Here is an 18087-nt window from a genome sequence, read left to right as displayed (position 1 = left end):
AAAACGTTTACCACCTGGGGGTCCTTGTGGGTTGGGCTGAGAAACACTAGCCCTGTTCACACCTGGAATTAACTCTGCGTGCATCTCCACTGACAGCTTTTAATCCAATCTCACTTTCCCGCAGCCGATTTAAATAAGCAATAAGCATTGTAAGTAAAAGTAGTTAGGGCCGGAGTGGGACTGAATTTCTGACCGGGAGTTCAAGCCCCTGGACAGCCCAATATAAAACTATATAAACAATCACACTGTTATTGTATGTTTCTATTAGCATATCCATTATCTAGCCCTACTGAATGCACATCCTTACCTACATGCTTTAATTCAGCAGTATTGATAAAGAGTGGAGCAGCTTTGACATAAACAAGGAAGTTTCACCAAATTTCAAAACATCTTTAATAAATCACCATTTATTTTTCCCGAATTTGCGCGGAACCTTAATGATCTGCACTTTGACGATGTTTGCATGTGAATGGGTGGAAACAGTCCGACTAACTTCTCAGTAGATTCAAACCTGTTTTTGAAAAAGATGCGTGGTTATTCACAAAGCACTTTAGTACATAATGTCCCATTCTGCACTGACATACGTTTTGACATAAATCATATGTCAAATACCTTTTGTGCATCTAATGCGTACGTACGTACTTCTGCCCACACGAGGACATCAGCTGAGTAGGCTGTCCTTCAATGCGGCCCAGAACACATTCGCATTCACACTGCTATATGAATGTGGCCATACGCGTCCCAGACCACCACCAAATGCGGTTTGAGCGATCGCATCTCGATGCGTTTTCAGTGCATTCGCACCTGTAATTAGCGCTGTCCACTTGTGATCGGATCACTCGGGATGTATGTTAATACCAGGTGTGAACAGGGCCATTGATTTAAATTATTTAGTTTCCTCTACAGAAAGTGAAACTTGGAGCCAGCAGGGGGCGCTCTGTTCCCGTCTGACCAGCCGCCACAAACCAGCACACTAGCCTTGACACGGAAGGAGCATGAGGACTTATCATGCTAATAGATGACGGCAGCATTAGCGTAGCCGTAGTGTCCATCTGTCCGTGCCTCTGTCCATCCACCCACCTTCCATAACCATTTGTTCAGTGTCAGGTTTTCATGCTTGTATTACATGCTTATAAACCATTGTGTTGCTTTGATGTGAACATAACTTTAGTGATACGTGAATGGCATGAGCCTGTGTTTGTGTGTGTATCTGATGTTTTTGTTTAATGTGTGTGTGTGTTTGTGTGTGTGTGTGTTTGTGTGTGTGTGTGTGTGTGTGTGTGTGTGTGTTAGTGCGCCTGTGTGAGTCCGTGTGTGTGTGTGTTTGTGTGTGCGTATCTGATGTGTGTGTCTCTGTCTGATGTGTATGTCTGTTTGTGCATGTCTGATGTTTGTGTGTGTGCGCATGTGTATGTGTGTCTTTATCTATATGTGTGTGTCTATGTAATGTGTGTGTATATGTATGTCTCTTTGATGTGTGTGAGTGTGTGTCTCTGTCTAATGTGTGTGTGTCTGTCTGATGTGTGTGTGTGTGTGGCAGGACAAGGACAGATGGTGTTATTAATGGCTGCCAATAAGGTGTGACTTCTTCCTGGAAAAGCTGGGCTGCCGTTTAAACACTCTGCCTGTCACCGTTTGCCCAAGGAGGCCAATCATTCACTTTTAAGTGCGCTGTACAAACACACTGAACACTTCATTAGACCAGGACTCCTGCCCCACGGCATTCACAGGGAGAGGCCACCGGGTCGCGACTTACACATCCAGGCCACCAATGGGATCTGTCCCTTGTCTGACGGACAGGGTCCTCAACATGGTTAACCAATCACTGCATTGCCCGCAGCTGGCGTGCTGCCCACTAGGGCCGATAGGGTCTGTAGGTGAAGCATTTATTTAAGGTCTTTGTATCAACAAATCAGTCTGGCACTAACCATTATCCATCCTGAGGCCAGCAGAAGTCAGGAAGTCGTCTGTCACGTGCAGCACCTGTAACGAGCTGCCACTCTGCTGACTGGTGCAGGGAAGCTCGCAGGAGCTCAGCAGCACAGGACCCTGAGTGCAAAAGTCTCTGCCTTTTTCACCTCTCCTGGACATCTTTGCTTATCTTTAAGATCTTTAGAGCCTACTTTCCTTCGTCAACTGGTCACTTCTGTACCCCACGTAAAGGCAAACAAATTAACTGTACATCCAGGAGCTGACGTGAGGAGGTGACCCTGTAGAGCTACAAGCTACATGCTAGCTAGTTAGAACATTCACTGACCCTTCCTGCTGTTAGATGAGCTGGTTTGCATTCATATGCCTCTGCTCTGTTTTTCAGGGTTGAGTCAGAAGTGAAAGGTTGTACGCTGACATTCGCAACGCCGTCGTGTAATGCTCCTGGAACCAAAGGTGGAGTCATCGAGAAACAGACGCATGAAATCTCCTGCCCAGGATTGCACCCAAGATCATAACAGTGTGCACTGACATTGCGGGCGGTATGCCTCGATTTGCTGGGCATTACCTACCCTGCCTCCTGGTGGCTAGAGGTTGAAGACTTGCCAGTCCAAGGAGTACAGCACATCGTCCATAGAAATAAGGAGAATCATGAGAAAGGTTATTTCACAATCTGAACATTCGGTATTGTGAGTCTGAATAACTGTCAGTGACTTTTTCATTAAGGTGATACATTATATAAAAGTTGTACTGTACTAGGCTGTAAATGTATGTTTGTATAATGCAGATATGTCCTGAAAGGTATAGAGGGGGCATAAGTAGGTTAATGTTTAAGAGACGGCTGGAATTTCAGTGTGAAATGTATGCAAAAGAAGGTCAGTGACATCACTGCCGTGAGCAGCCAATGAATATTCTGAAGCAGGAGTGCATCACTTGATTGCTGAACACGAGCAACCCTGCTCTGGCTGTGCTTTTCCTTTTTCCTGAGAGAGAAAATCTTTTACTGTAAATGTTTCTGCTTGCTGAACGCAGAGCTCAGAGTTTGCATTGGCCCAAGTGCATTTGCTTACTGAACATGAAGTGACCCCACCCTCCCCACAGACGTAAATTTGCAATCGGATCACAGTCATTCTCAGTGTTTCCCAGGAGGATCAAAACCTTGCACAAGTGGCTACTTTTTCCACTGAGGGAATGAGGTGAGCCGGCGGCCTCGGTACACTCTGACCACCAGATCCATCTTCTCCATCCAGAAGCTGCTCCTGTGCCACATGGCAAGCTGTGCCAACCTCACCCATCGCTCTAGCCTTCATTGCATATCATTACATCGAACTAACACATTCTGGGCTATCCAAGTCATGGATAAGGGTACATTTTCTGGAACTTTGTTGTGTGTTTTGGTTAATTTACAGTTGTGGTTAAGTTATTAACGTAAGGGCTGCAGCTCAACCAAAACATCTCCGCTCAAGAAGACTGGTAATGCAGAGCCCCAGAACCCTTTCCACACTCCAGAGAGAAACCTCCACCACTGAGTAAAGCCGCAAATCTTTGGCCAGCCACCGAGTATGTAAAACCACCGCAGGAGCCCAGCCAAGGATTTACATACTGGGTTGTTTCCAGTTTGATCAACTCGATCACCTGCGTCACTAGATGTTGGCTGATGGTGGGGGCCCTGTAGCTGCCGTCGGTGGTCAGCACGTCGGTCATGTGTGTCGGCATGGGCGCACATACTGCATTCCCATTTTGGAAAAGACAGTCGGGATCTTTACCTAGACCTAGATGTCCTTACGCACATCGTGCTTGATGGTAGCTTCAGAGTACACAGTACAGCATTTGAGGTTCTCCAGGACTTGATCAAGTAGATTACTGTGAAGGATGAGAAAGGTAGTTAGAACCTTGTTCAGTAGTGAGACTTCCAATTTATTCATTCTGCTTCTAATGTCCATTCCCTAAGTCTGAACGCTTGAGCAGCCAACAGCCAGGTGAAACATTAACTAATGTTCCACTGACTCTGTCTGCCAGTCCCCCCCACCCACCTGGAGTGAGAATTGGGGGGGGGGGGGGGGGGGTGGTCGGAGGGGGTGGGAATGGTGTGTTTTTTCATCTGAGGTTATCAAGGGCTTTTGCTGTTGGAGGTGCAGAGTTCTCACCAATCGGGGTGTGATCTGCCAGGCCTTTCATGGACATGCCCTGCTGCAACTGAGATCAGCCATTAAGAGACAAATCTGAGAAGCTTTTAAACAGCACAAGGGAGCATGTCAGCATAGCTAGTTTGTTTTTTTTTCTTTATAACTGAGGGACATTCAGCATGTTGCTCAGTCCGCCTGTGGAGGTCTCATCACAGAAGCAAGTCCTCCGTAAGGAGTGTGCATCACACCTTCCAGCCTTGATGTCCATGGCGCGACTACAGATCAGGAGGGTAAAGCTCAGCTGGACAGGACTGCTCATCCTTGGCCACTTCATATACCTGCTTGGGGGAGCCACGGTCTTTCAGTTCCTGGAACGGGAGGCAGAGAACAAGAATCGGCAGCATTTCCAGCTGGAGAAGCTCCACTTCCTGGCTAATTACAGCTGTCTGGATAAGCCGGCGCTGGAGGAGTTCGTGAAGGTATCACTGGAGCTTCAACATGGACTCTTCTAACTAAAAATGACTTCTACCATTATGTTTCTTTGAGATGAACCTTTCCTGTGTTTGTGACGTGTCCCTCTTAAATCCTGCCAAAGACATCAAATTCACTTGAGGTTTAGTTTGATTTTATTTGATTTCTTTGGATCAGTGAATGTCTCAATGTATTACCATTGATGGAAGGACATTGAATCCTTTATTATTTCACTCACAGAAATCTTAGCAATCGGTTTCACCTTTTCCAATAGCGAGTACCATCTCATACTGAGTGAATCCGGGCGGATCCCAGCCATCCCTGCCTGGAGATGAGTCGTCGGAGTTGTTGCCATGCTTCAGCACTTGTTGGAGATCAATGAGGCTAATTTGATAAAGCAGATCAATGGAGTTTTCCATTCTTAGCATTTTTATGTTTGCTGTGCTGATATAACACTCGTTTTTATGGTCCTTCCTACCTCCGTCGCTGCTTTTTGGTCGTTCTCATTGCTCTCACAAGTCACCATGTCCCTCATTAAAAAGTGTGAAGCACCCAAAGAGCATGGATATAGAGTTTGAAGGCGACCAGGTTAAACAATTGTCTTTGGGTTGATCAAATATTCAGTTCAGATTATTTTTATAAACGTCTAAGCATTGGCCTAAAGAACAGAGATTTTGCAAGAACTCGCAAGACAAAACAGTTAATATCATACTGTTAATAAAATTTATAATAATCCATGATATCAGTAGATATCAGACTGAAAATATGGGCTAGATGTGTGATGTTCTTGTGTGGTCTCTCTCATGACGGTTAGATGTGTGATGCTCCTGTGTGGTCTCTCCCATAAGGGTTAGGTGTGTGACGTTCCTTTGTGGTCTCTCTCATGAGGGTTAGGTGTGTGATGCTCCTGTGTGGTCTCTCCCATAAGGGTTAGGTGTGTGACGTTCCTTTGTGGTCTCTCTCATGAGGGTTAGGTGTGTGATGCTCCTGTGTGGTCTCCCTCATGAGGGTTAGGTGTGTGATGCTCCTGTGTGGTCTCTCCCATAAGGGTTAGGTGTGTGACGTTCCTTTGTGATCTCTCTCATGAGGGTTAGGTGTGTAATGCTCCTGTGTGGTCTCCCTCATGAGGGTTAGGTGTGTGATGCTCCTGTGTGGTCTCCCTCATGAGGGTTAGGTGTGTGATGCTCCTGTGTGGTCTGTCTGAATAGGTGGGTTAAGTGTATGACATTCCCTTGTGGTCTCTCTCATGAGGGTTAGGTGTGTGACGTTCCTTTGTGGTCTCTCTCATGAGGGTTAAGTGTATGACACTCCCGTGTGGTCTCTCTCATGAGGGTTAGGTGTGTGACGTTCTTTTGTGGTCTCTCTCATGAGGGTTAGGTGTGTGATGCTCCCGTGTGGTCTCTCTCATGAAGGTTAGGTGTGTGACGTTCCTTTGTGGTCTCTCTCATGAGGGTTAGGTGTGTGATGCTCCTGTGTGGTCTCCCTCATGAGGGTTAGGTGTGTGATGCTCCTGTGTGGTCTCTCTCATGAGGGTTAGGTGTGTGATGCTCCTGTGTGGTCTCTCTCATAAGGGTTAGGTGTGTGATGCTCCTGTGTGGTCTCTCTCATGAGGGTTAGGTGTGTGATGCTCCTATGTGGTCTCTCTCATAAGGGTTAGGTGTGTGATGCTCCTGTGTGGTCTCTCTCATGAGGGTGGACCTCCTCCTGCTCCTCCTCTGCTAGGTGATTCTTCAGGCCTGGGAAAAGGGGGTGAATCCTTCTGGGAACTCCACTAACCCCAGTAACTGGGACTTCAGCAGCTCCTTCTTCTTTGCTGGGACTGTCGTAACCACCATAGGTAACAGCAGTCTGATCTTCAGAGGCCCTTTGAATTATATCGCACACGTTTGGTAATCTGTGCTGGGTGTATTATGTATTACTATGTATTATATACTCTTCAAATGGCCAATACTGTAGTTCATTATGTGGTCTGCTTGGGCATTTATGTTGTACACTGTGTTTTGTGTCTCTATGGATTAAGGGATGTTTTGTGCTGTATGTATAAGCTTCTTTTGTGGCTATTAAGATAGACCAGTTAGTAGTCTGTTTGCAGGTCTCTCTTCTGGTCTGTGTCATTTTTGGTTTGAAAATGTATCTTATAGTCTGTATGGTGGTGTGTCTATAGTTTTCTGTTATTTCTGTTGTATTCCTTTTTTTGTTGTCTGCCTTCAGGTATCTTTTGTAGTTTGAGGTAGTCTGTATATATTTTAGGTCTCTTTTGATATGTTATCTTTGTTTTGCCTAAAATATTTTGCAATCTGTTGACAGTTGTCTTCTCTATTTTGTAATTTGTTGCAGTTGGTGTTCTGGTCTGTCGAAGTGGATGTTATCCATCTCTGCATTATTGTGGCCTTTTCTCTGTTTCCGTGCCTTTGCTGCATTGCATGCTTTGGTCTTCTTGAGGGTCTGCATTGTGGTCTTTGTTAAGGTCTGCTCTAACATAACATATTTCTCTACAGGTTATGGAAATCTGTCCCCCAGCACTGGCTCTGGCCAGGTCTTCTGTGTCTTGTATGCCCTATTTGGCATCCCACTGAACCTGGCCTTCCTCAACCACCTGAGTACGTGTCTCAGTCTGCACCTGGGACGGCTGGAGTGGGGCATAATCTCCATGAGACACCAGAAGGTACGGCTATCTTTAGTTTTCTCTGCTTGCTGCACTTTGCTCTGCCTGTTTCTGAGCTCTGCCTGCTTTCTACACAGCGCTGAATCTCTCAGGTTCAGCTGCCGGTGCTCATCAGTGATATTCGGTTATTTCAAATTGATTTTTTGCCTCCCATGTTGGCTAATGGAGTTCCCATGATTCCCCAGGGCAGCAAAGCTAACGGATATGTTTACTTAGATGATATAGCCCTTTCTCATCTCCTCCTGCTGGTGATGAATTCCCAAAGCCTTTTTCATAAGGACACAGAATCTGCTTCATTGTGGAGATGTTTCACTTGTTTCTGTTGGAGTGATTGCAGTTCTTACTGCATAGAGGACAGCTGTCAAAGTGAGATACCACCTGCACCATTTCTCCACAATGAGTTTTCACAATCACCTGGCCGCACTTCACCTTGAAGCCTTTCAGCAGCGCTTTCTGTGTTAAAGTACATGCACTGTCAGGCTAAGGAGTCCACTCAAGGCTTTCTCTCATCTCTGTTAGAACACCAAGGACTTCCTGTTGATGGTCACGTTCCTGGTTCTGGGCACCATGCTCTTCCTGGTTCTCCCCCCAGTGCTCTTCAGCCACGTGGAGGGTTGGACATATGGCGAGAGCTTCTACTATGCCTTCATCACGCTCAGCACCATCGGCTTCGGGGATTACGTCATCGGTATGTAGTCTGCCATGTGACCAATAGGCTTGCATCTAGTTATTAGCTACCCATGCATGCAGTCGGATAATAAATTTGAATTATTGTTGCCAGGTTTCAGTAATGTGCATTAAACAGCTGCTGGTTACATGGAGAGCAGTTCAGAATATAGTCATGCTGTTTATGACTGTCACAGATTGTTCCTCTGTCTAAAACATGATAAATACATAAATGATTGCTCACTTTCTATGTAACGTCCACAGCAAGCATCTTTAAAACAGCACGTTGTATGTTCTCGTTGACCGCGCAGCATAATTGCATAAACAGTAATGGGCTCCAAACTCGGATGGCTTATGTTCATCGTTGGTTGATGTGTCGTGGCTTAGTACCGAAACGTCATACGTTGAATGACTAATAGTGAAGAACGTACAGTAAGCCAGATTCCGACCTGATTACTGTTTATATCACTTTCCAAGCAGAAGTTAAACTATGTTCTGCTACCTCCGATCACCATAGAGGGCTGAAGGCATCAGCTCGTCTGTCTTCATACATGGACAAGCGTGTAATGTGTCCTCTGGAATCTCCCCACGCAGGGACCAACCCTCAGAAGCACTACATATGTGTGTACCGCAGCCTGGCGGGCATCTGGGTCATAGTGGGCTTGGTCTGGCTGGCTCTGCTCCTTCACACGGGTGGCAGGCTGCTGCAGCAGGCCTTCCGGCCCGCTCACCCGGCCGGGGACCAGGAGGGCTTCCCTGCAAAGCAGGAGGAGGGACCCGAGGCAGTGCAGTGCGGCGTCTGAAGGCCTGTCATCCCTCGGCCGGTCCCACCCAGGTGGACTCTGATAGGGGCTGTGATCTGACCTTGTGAACAGCAGACTGAACGGGAAGAATGTGCCGAGAAGCCCGACTGTATAAATGCATTACCGTTGCCCCCCTGTGAGCTAAACTCCTATGCTGAATAGTTTGTGCTTTTCAGAAGTATCTGTGCTCATGAATGTCTTTAAGACTAGCTTTGCATCTGTCCGCTGTATTGTTTTTGCGTAGATGATTTCTGTAATTTGCATTCCATGCCAGTTATGGCTGGAGTTATGACAAGATGGCTGCCGTAGGGTGTGGGGGTGCACCTGCTTCCAAACCGCTGCATTAAAACCACCTGGGGCAACACACAGGCAAACGAGCGCAGCTGCAGCGGCCGCGTCCCCATCGCAGAGCGCTGTGCCAGCCTGCAGTCAGTGTAGTTTCATCTGAAATGTGTTATTAAACTGCTACTGAAGGAGCTGTGTTTCTCTTCTTTATCAAGTCACTTTCATTTTCTCACGTGAAATATCCACTTGTGAGTTGCATTGGAGCAAGCATGAGACAGTGTGGAAGGGTTAGTATCTACCTGTCTGCGGAAGCCAGTGTGTCCGTCTGCATGGGAGGGTGATTGATGATGGAAGTGGGGGGGAATTACTGGGTAGCTGGACGTCCTGGCTCACTGGGAAGAGGGGTGGGGGGGGGGGAGATGGATGCTTACATGACACCACCTGCCAAAGAATATTAGTCCACGCGGACATTTCTGTCTCTATTTTGTATGCAGATTGTTTCCCCGTCCAAAGGGATGGTGCACCAAGCCCCCCCCCCCCCCCCCCTGGGTACAGCCGGGAGCTCCATATCATGAGCTGGGAGGTGCAGTGTAAGGCATAGCGATTGAGGACCTGGCTGTGAGGATGTGGCGATGTCCCATCTGCCATTCACTGCCCCTGCATTACAGGATGTTCAGCTAAGCAAAAAATAAATATGGTGACGACGATAATAACAGTATTATGTGCTGTCAGTCACTGCTTGACTTAACCCAGTGGGAAGAGAAATGGGTTATACCAGTTGGTGATTGACAGTAATTAGAAACGTAATTTCTTCCCTGACTAACTATGAGCCTGCAGCTAGATAACACTGATTCCTTCGACTAGCCTCCAGAGAAGTCACTGCCCTGTGTTCCCAGCAATGATTTGCATGCTGGGATGTTGGGGTGGAGAGCAGGAGCAGGGTGGGACCCTATTTGCCTCCCAGACCAAAGCAGTCTTCCCCTAGCGTCTCTCCCTTCCAGCACCAGCCCTGAGCCCCTGGCCTCCTCGCCGCCGGCATGGTCTCCTGCTTCGCGATTTCTGGCCAGATGCGTTTCCCCTCCATCTTGCTCCTGGGGTTGGTGTACATGGTGTACGTTCTCATTGGAGGGGTGGTCTTCTGGAAGCTGGAGGGAAGCCAGGTTGAGGAGAACATAGCTCAGCTCCTGGAGGAGAGGGACAAGCTTCTGCGCAGCATTCCCTGCCTGGACCAGCAGGCCATCGACACCCTGACCGAGGTGAGCACCTGCCTTCCTTTTTCAAGCTTCATGGTTGGCTATTTACATGTAGCGGGTCCCCCTTCTGTGGGCGCCTTCATTCTGGGCACATAAACTCCCTTCAGCTACAGCTTCTGCCTTCAGCTGCCTCGAAGGCTGGACCTCTTCTCCCAAACATCATCTTCCTCTTTGTGTGGCTAATTTCTTAACGTGAACTTGTGATGCTGTTGGCAGGGCTTAAACCCACACTGTCGGACTTTGTAGCAGAGTGACAGTTCGATGTAATCGAAACAGGGCAGTATCGAAACAGCATGCATGAACATTACCTCCCCCCCCCCCCCATACTCACGTCCCTAGGTGGTGCAGCGGGCCATTTCCACTGGGCTGAGCCTGAAAATTAACCAAACCATGGATGGATTCTGGAAGTTCACTAGCTCCGCCGTATTCGCCGCTACCGTGATTACGACCATAGGTGAGGCGGGGAGCAGGAAGGGGCAGGCCGGTGCCTGAGCTGTCCCACTGCCATTGGTTAATCCGCACGGTCCCGGACGTGTCTCATGTCATGTCTGTATTCTTCTCCACGTCTCTCACCGTTTGTTCCTACCTAGTGCCGGTTCAGTTTCGGCTTACGCTTGTAGTGGTAATTGTAAGTGTGATGGTTTTTCTCTTGTTAACCCCGATTTCGAATCAGAAATCTCAGCATTAACAGCTTCTGTGCATTTCCTAGTAGAATATGTTATACTTAAGTATTATATAGAAGGATATATTTTATGGGGAGATTTGATCTGGTCATTAGTGAATGCTGCTCTGATACCAGCCTGTATTCATGTGATCGAGGGGGAGGGGGGGCTTTAATGCACAGGTGCTGCTAAAGAAAGGGTCTTAGAAATGTCCTCAAATTACTCCCCCCCGCCTTGACTTGTGGGGGGGGCCTCTGCCCATGTTAATGTGCTTTTGTATGTCTTCTGCCTTGTGTGTCTCTTTGAAGGCTCGTTTTGTCTTCTGCATTAGGCTACGGGAACATTTGCCCCCGCACAATGGAGGGCCAGATCTTCTGTGTGTTCTTCGCACTGTTCGGCATCCCCCTGAATGTCGTGGTGCTCAACAGGGTGGGAAAGTACATGCTCGCCATTGAGAGGAACATCTGCGACTTCATGGAGACCAAGACTAAATACAAGGTAGGACATACATCTGGAAAATTTCCCGTTAGGGTCAAAATAAAGGTCTGTCAGGTTTTCTAGCCATCTAATTACATTTAAATCAGTATTACAGTTGAGCTGTACAGGTACCTATATGTAGAGATGCGTGAAACAGGGAAGTGGGTCTGACCAATCGGCTCTAAGTGTAGAAGCCTGACCAATCCCAGTCTCTCCTCTGTTCCCACAGCAAACTGTTAGGGTGATGATCCATTTACTGTCTTTGGCGACTGGAACTGCTGTGTTCTTTGTGGTTCCCATGATCGTATTTGCGCTGAACGAGGGTTGGAGCTACGCTCAGGCAATGTACTACTGCTTCATTTCCCTGAGCACCATCGGCTTTGGGGACTACGTGGCAGGTAGAGACGCTCTCATCCTATCAGAGTGCCCCACTAGCTCACCTTAATTCCCGTTAGCATACGCCATAGATGATATGATCTTCTTAGCTCACATTGTTATTCATGTCCTCCTCCTTTGACGCCGACGATCCTCTCAGACAGTAACCCCAACAGGACTTACCCGGGCGGGTACGGCTGCCTCGTGGCAGTCTGGATATTCTTCGGAATGGCCTGGCTGGCCCTTCTCATCAACCACACCATCGACATCCTGGAGAGGATAAACGCCCGCTTAAGGCAGCACGGCAACCAGGGCCTAGACAGCAGGAGCGATTCCGTGGAGTGCTGTGACAGCACATCCAAGGAAGTTTCCAACATGCACAGTGAGCTCACCGAGGACCAGGCCCCGGAGAGGTGAGTGTGCCCAGCATGGGGTGGCATGCCGCTCCCCGGCATCGCAGACGGGGACAGCAGCACTGTTGACCACCACTGAAGACACCTATTTTCATGACCCCCTTTAGTGACAAACAGCCATTGTGCTTAATATTTTGAAGCCATTATTTAGGCCACTAGCTATTTTAGTTAGGGTTTGTGTTAGGGTTAGTGTGAGTGGTTAGGGTTAGAGTTAGGGTTGGGGTTAAGATTTGGGTTTGTGTTAGGGGTTAGGGTTAGTGTGAGGGGAGCAAATTTGTCCCAAAAAATGTTAATATTATGCAGCTATTCTCTGTTTTCTCTGTATGTAAGGTAGTTCATAATTTTCACTTATATACTGAATCAGATCCTCTTCCTTTTAAACCGAAACATGTTGTCCCAAAGACAGACTGTATGTGTCCAGCATAGATGCTTGTGTGAAAAGCAGATAGAACATCAAATTAGGATGCATCCTATGAACCAATATGATGTGAGAATCTCCCACAATGCTCCTTTCCATTTGTTTGACATCAGCATTGACATCATTGGCTCAGAGATTTTCTTCTAAACTAATGAGCATACTAGTATGTCCTTGTAACATAGGATCTTTCCGATTTCAAAGGGTTTCCAAGGCAACAAGCCCAGATAACATGGACAAGGGTGCCTCCAGCTGAACTTCCCTGTCCAGTGATCTCGCCTGTGCTGCAAACCGGACTCGCATCCCGCTAGGCCCCGTCCTTCTTTGCTTTTCCACAAGCTGTTTTTCTGTTTTTTTTCCCCCAAATTCAGAGTCCAAGTGCCTTAGAAATTACATGAGAGCTTACAAGGCATCACTCAGTGCCCAGGATTGCATTGTCTTCATTATGTTGCTAATATTATTTAGAAATACTGAAAGAGCGTCAATGAAAATTCATCTCTGTACTGCAACAACAACCTAAGCCTCGTTGCATACAGTACATTAAGTGAAACACTGAAGTGTGTCCACTAGAGGGCGATGTAACACAATACTTTAATGAGATGACCAAAGCTGTGGGTGGCAGTAGAGATCGTATGTCACTTAAAAGAATTATAAAAGCCAGCGCGCCAGCTTTACATTCAAACCGCTCATACATTCACATTCCAGCAACTTATGCTGGGCAGTGAATTCATAAACGTTTATAAATACTTTCTGGTATAAGCAGTAGTGGTACTGTGAGGGTCATTGTGACAGTAAACTTTGATATTAACTGAGGGAACAGCTGTTCTTCTTCAATAGCATCCAGCTTCTATTAGCTTTTGATGTGCAAAGACTGTATTTATACTGTAGTTTAACATTGTCAGATATTGTTCTGAATATGCAATCTTAGTAAAACAAAAAAAATGAATTTATGCATTGCCAATTACAGTGGCCAGTTTTATACAGATGTTTGTCATACACATGTTATTAAAATCACCTTATACAGGTACATGTCATTAAATATATATAATGGTGCTGTGCTGTAAGCCGTGTGGTTTTGTCTGCATGCGTGTCCGATGAGAACCAGGCTGCCCCCACGTCTGCATGGGGGATCAGGGCCCTCTTCATGACCTTTACCCTTAAAGTCTGACCCTGAGTCCACGGATAAACAGAACGCGTCCCGCTGCCCTGGTCTGGACCTCGCATTCTACCCTCCTCGCCGCTTTGACCAAGCCCATGCAGGTTACTGTCGGTGAGTGCCCGCTCTGCTAACGGCGGGTGACCTCAGGAAGCCCCGGGAGCTGTGACCCACTGCAGCGGGTGGCATCATGGTGCCTGAGATCATGTGATCGGTGGGCGGAGCTCATTTGTTTGACTATCCAGTGACATCTCTGTTCTCTCATTGGACGTATTCCCGAGACAGCCTCCAATGGCAAAGCCAGATTCTCTGCTCGGCCCCATCAGGGGTGATCGTGTTGAGTGTTGTGTCATGTCTGCTATTCAGGGCCTAACTTCTGCCCCCGCCAAGCCAACGAGGGGTTATGACCGAACGGGACAGGACCCCACTGTGTAATGGGGCACTTCTCCAGGGTCAGAGAGTGGGCGGCCAACTACAGGGGCTGTTCGATCCCTGCTGATGCTTGTTTAACAGCAGACAGAATTGCTGAATGGTCTATTTGCAGTGTGGTGGGGCGGGGGGGTGGGGGGGGTGGGGGTAGCTGGCTCTGGGCCCTGAGTCTGGGAAGTCAGTATTGTTACATAACCCAGGAGAACAGAGACCTTCAAAGCAGGGAGCAGCACGGGACAGCAAAGCAGGTTAGACCTTGTCATGTGACCAAGTGACCACCACATCCCCAGGTGTGACCTCACAGGTATGGTTTTCATCACTGACCCTTCTCCTTCATCACCTGCATGCTCCCCCTGGTGGTGGAGATGTTTATGTACCTTTCTCAGGCACGCAATCCTCAAGTAATCTCTTGCCAAGGCCTGCCGTCTTCCAACTTGACATGAGACTGCACAGCAACGACCAGGAGTCCCCTGAATTTGGGGAGTGGGGGTTGTGTTCCTTAGAGGGCCTGTGTGAAACTCTTGCATCCTCTTTTTGTCGACATGCTACAACGGCGCTTTAATGGGTCTTAGCCTGAGAGACTCACCTGCCAAAATGTCTCATGGATCCCTAATAACACGATTCATGGCGAAAGACAACTCAGGCTCTCCCTCTCCCAATCAGATGAAATCCAGGACAGACCTCTTCTCCTTTCTGGGGCTGGGGGGCAAGAGAGAGTGCACAGACAAACTGCTTTATGATGAAGATGAAGATCTCTACGAAGAGAAGATGTTTTTCACATCTGGCTAAGTGGTACAGGTGGGAAATGAGCGGGAAAATGCACATTAATAGTCCAGCGATCAATCTGAAGGTATCATCCTGCATCATATGCAGCCTTGCTGTGTCTTTGGACTGTTGACTAATCTCACGACACAGGTGATTACAAGCATTTCAAGTGTGATGCGCACAAAGAAACAATAGGCAGTGAATAAGCAGATTGACATGTCGTTAAAGTCAAAGGCAGCGATGATGTGGTGTGACTTCCCTGGGACTGCAGGAAATGTTCAAACGTGAAGAGCAGTGAGAGGATGGCTCAGGAACTCTGACATTTACCTAAATCCCTTTCCTGTTTATCATATTTCAAACAAGTATTCACGTCAAGTCACTTAATTACTTCACACGCATGAAACGAAATTGCACTTTTACTTAGCATATATCTAGAATAAGAACAGATTTAGAAACTCTCAAATAAAAGAATTATAATATAAGAAGAATAAAAACAGTACACAACAACCTCAGATAATATAATGTAAACAGTGTAGTGCAAATGTGCATTTGTCTTTGTTTATGAAAGCTTTTCCATTTGGGATTGGTGGAGTTATATTAATATATTGACTATGGCCTGAAAGTCTGAATATGAGTGACACAAACACAAGCCTGACAGGCAGTGCTGGCTGTCCAGCCTTTAAGCTTTGCTGGGGGGCGTTTAAACTGGCCCTCTGCTGCCACATGAGCCCCACATTTCACTGTGATGCCTGTCCTCTCCGGAGTGCCGTTCACCAGAACCCACCTCCTTCTGCAGCCCCAGGCCTTGAAGGGTGAGTGTGTGTGAGTATGACGTAGTAACAGAGCTCTTCACAGCTGGCGGCCTGCCTTTATGGCTCCGCCCCCTGCTTAGTGTCACGGTCACATGCATGCCGTTCACAGGGACGCGGTCTGGGCAGGAGGTCGGCTTTCTCCTCCTGCCATTGTCACGCACGTGAGAACAGAGGCGCACCCTCTCGCGTTGTCGCCCCAACTGAGCCGTGAATGATGCGGAGGCTCCCTGCGTCCTTTGTGGGAACCGGAATCCCAGAAGAACCAGAAGGTCAGCTGATGGTTATAATGTCGCCTTCATTGTTCCGGAGATGGACCCTGTAACCAGTATGTCACAGAAAAACAAGTGTGGCTCACACAAACACACACACAGGCACACTATCAGTGATTTCTAGCCCAGCGCTCACGCACGCACGCACGCACATATACACACACACACACACAGAGGTTTGTAATTATATCTTTGTGGGGACTCTCCATTCATTTATATGGGGAAAACCCTAACCCCTACTCAGCCCTAACCATAACCATAAGTAACCAAACAAAATACAAGAATTTTTAGTTTTTCGTTTGCAGTCACAGATCTAACATAAAAAACAGTTTTTTTTTACATAGTGAGGGACATTTGGTCCCCCACAATCTAGTATGCATTGGTCCCCACAATGTAATATAAACATGATCAACACACACACACACTATCACTGATTTCCAGCACATCCCATCTATCGTTCAGGGTTCCATGGAAATGATAAAGCAGGCGGGTTGCAGGTGGGATAGTGTGGGTGTCAGTGAATCCATTGTTCTTTTGCAGTGCCCTGGAGAGCGAGCTGCCCCCCCAGGCCTGCCCACCCACTCGCTGATGGATGGATAAGCCCAGGGCAGGTGCAGTGCACCACTGTATGTGGGAGGTGAGTCTCTGGGTGTGAGCTTGGCTCAGCGGTGGCCTTTGAGGAGAACATATGCAGCATTATATTTGAACTTGGAAGTCGTAATTTCCAAGTTCCTAGTTAGAAATTTCAGCTGGAACGGGCCCTAAGTTCGGAATTCTGACTTGGAAAGTCAGAGGAACCTCTACAAGCCCAACTTCAGAAGACAAGATGGCTGCCCCCTTCGTCAACAGAAGTGAAATCTGTAGTTATATACTGTTTATTAGCACTTTTGTATTACTTGTGGCTCATTAAATCAGCCATACACACAGTACTGGCCAACCGCTATCTGTGGACAGGCTGCTGCGTTGTTTGGATGCGTTAAATACCATCTAATGTATTATCAACTGGTATCGCTAACAATGACTAACAACCTGGCTGAACCTGTCTAGAGCTGGGGCCTGTTTCAGAAAGCAGGATTTCTTGCTTAGCCAGATAACTTGTCAGATTTAAGGCAGCCTGGGCTAAACGTAAGTGAACAAAGATAAAGGCCATTTGAACTGCGGTGAATTAAATCCGACAAGTTATCCGGCTAAGCAAGAAATGCAGCTGTGTGAATTTGAAACAGAGCCATTTATTTCTAAATAGCTTTCTGACTTTCTGTACTGGAACGCAGTTAATTCATGTGTGTGACGTCATTCCCAGCTCTGACTTCCGACCTCCAAGGTAAATGGAATGCAGCCTGAGTGGTGGAGCCCAGCGCAGCGGTGGGCCAATCCCGTGCTGGGTGCCATCATAACAATAAGAGGCTTTTTTCCATGTGGTTCTGCTGTCCATGGGCACTCAGAGTTAGTGTTTATAGATTATGAGCACTACCCCCAAACCCCCGCCCCCCACACACTTCGGTGTGTTGTGAAAGTTGTCCAGCTCTGTCTGATAAGCGAGTGATTCTACCAAAACAAACAGCTCCGGCCGGCGGAATGCCATCGGTCGCCGTGCTGGTCGGCGCTCGCCGTTATCGAGGCGAATGCAGATATTAGCGGGTTTTCACAGACGATGAAAACACACTCCGGCCTGATAGTGAGCAAACTGCACAGCTGAGTTTGTGGGAAAGAAAAGCACTGAAGTATTAGGAGGTCATGCAGGTCCAAAAAGGCGGCGTTCCTACAGCTCAGTGCTGAACCCGACTCGATCAATGGCTGATGCAGGTCAGTATGAAGGTGCTCGTTCGTCACAGTGGCACTGGGTCTCCCAGGGGCCCCACCATGGCCATCCAGGATAGGCTCCTTACAAACCACCAATCAGGGTTGGTTGCTTCCTTTCGTGACAAAGCCTTGCTCCCCGACTAAGGGAAGAACATCCAATCAACTCATGTTCTACAGTCAGGAGTGGATTCATGCACGGACATCAGCCTGGGCCCCGACAAATATCAGATGAACTGTGTGTCCATGCTGGTGTCAGCCAAAGGTCGACAGAAGGCTGTCATCCAGTTTGGCAGGAAGCACAGTCCAGGATGCTCAG

The 18087-nt window shown here is 47.6% G+C and overlaps 3 protein-coding genes across 9 annotated transcripts in view; all 3 read left to right on the top strand.

Annotated features, from left to right (window-relative positions):
• kif6 (kinesin family member 6) overlaps nt 1-2455 on the top strand; it is a 60997-nt gene extending 58542 nt beyond the window's left edge. For all 6 annotated transcript variants that reach the window (XM_023793636.2, XM_023793582.2, XM_023793564.2 and 3 more), the window contains one exon: nt 2315-2455. In XM_023793636.2, coding sequence (XP_023649404.1) covers nt 2315-2331 — 17 coding nt within the window. In that variant the 3' untranslated portion in view covers nt 2332-2455. The remainder of the gene's footprint in view (nt 1-2314) is intronic.
• Nucleotides 2456-3101: 646 nt separating this feature from the next.
• LOC111834238 (potassium channel, subfamily K, member 16-like) lies at nt 3102-9136 on the top strand. Of its 2 annotated transcripts, XM_072699417.1 has the most exons (6): nt 3102-3125; nt 4234-4534; nt 6249-6363; nt 7025-7191; nt 7711-7879; nt 8452-9136. In XM_072699417.1, the coding sequence occupies exons 1-6, from the start codon at nt 3121-3123 to the stop codon at nt 8658-8660; spliced, it is 966 nt and encodes a 321-aa protein (XP_072555518.1). In that variant the 5' UTR covers nt 3102-3120; the 3' UTR covers nt 8661-9136. The 2 variants fall into 2 exon arrangements, with proteins under 2 accessions (XP_072555518.1, XP_023649087.1); XM_023793319.2 differs by lacking the exon at nt 3102-3125 and having other exon boundaries at nt 4235-4534.
• A 348-nt stretch (nt 9137-9484) lies between these two features.
• On the top strand, nt 9485-13593 carry kcnk17 (potassium channel, subfamily K, member 17). Its single transcript, XM_023793649.2, has 6 exons — nt 9485-10201; nt 10538-10652; nt 11192-11358; nt 11567-11735; nt 11873-12125; nt 12745-13593. The coding sequence occupies exons 1-6, from the start codon at nt 9983-9985 to the stop codon at nt 12794-12796; spliced, it is 975 nt and encodes a 324-aa protein (XP_023649417.2). The 5' UTR covers nt 9485-9982; the 3' UTR covers nt 12797-13593.
• The last annotated feature ends 4494 nt before the right edge of the window (nt 13594-18087 follow it).

The sequence above is a fragment of the Paramormyrops kingsleyae genome, chromosome 14, assembly GCF_048594095.1.
Source record: "Paramormyrops kingsleyae isolate MSU_618 chromosome 14, PKINGS_0.4, whole genome shotgun sequence".
Lineage (NCBI taxonomy): Eukaryota > Metazoa > Chordata > Actinopteri > Osteoglossiformes > Mormyridae > Paramormyrops > Paramormyrops kingsleyae.
Note: the sequence above shows the minus strand (reverse complement) of the source record. Positions and strands in the feature narration are given on the sequence as shown.

Excerpts from the sequence above, each read along its gene's own strand:
- LOC111834238 (XM_072699417.1), top strand. Across the intron at positions 4,535-6,248 it reads CGCTGGAGGAGTTCGTGAAG|GTGATTCTTCAGGCCTGGGA; the intron begins GTATCACTGGAG and ends CTCCTCTGCTAG. Across the intron at positions 7,880-8,451 it reads CTTCGGGGATTACGTCATCG|GGACCAACCCTCAGAAGCAC; the intron begins GTATGTAGTCTG and ends CTCCCCACGCAG.
- kcnk17 (XM_023793649.2), top strand. The coding sequence starts at position 9,983 with ATGGTCTCCTGCTTCGCGATTTCTGGCCAGATGCGTTTCCCCTCCATC. Across the intron at positions 10,202-10,537 it reads CCATCGACACCCTGACCGAG|GTGGTGCAGCGGGCCATTTC; the intron begins GTGAGCACCTGC and ends TCACGTCCCTAG. Across the intron at positions 11,736-11,872 it reads CTTTGGGGACTACGTGGCAG|ACAGTAACCCCAACAGGACT; the intron begins GTAGAGACGCTC and ends CGATCCTCTCAG.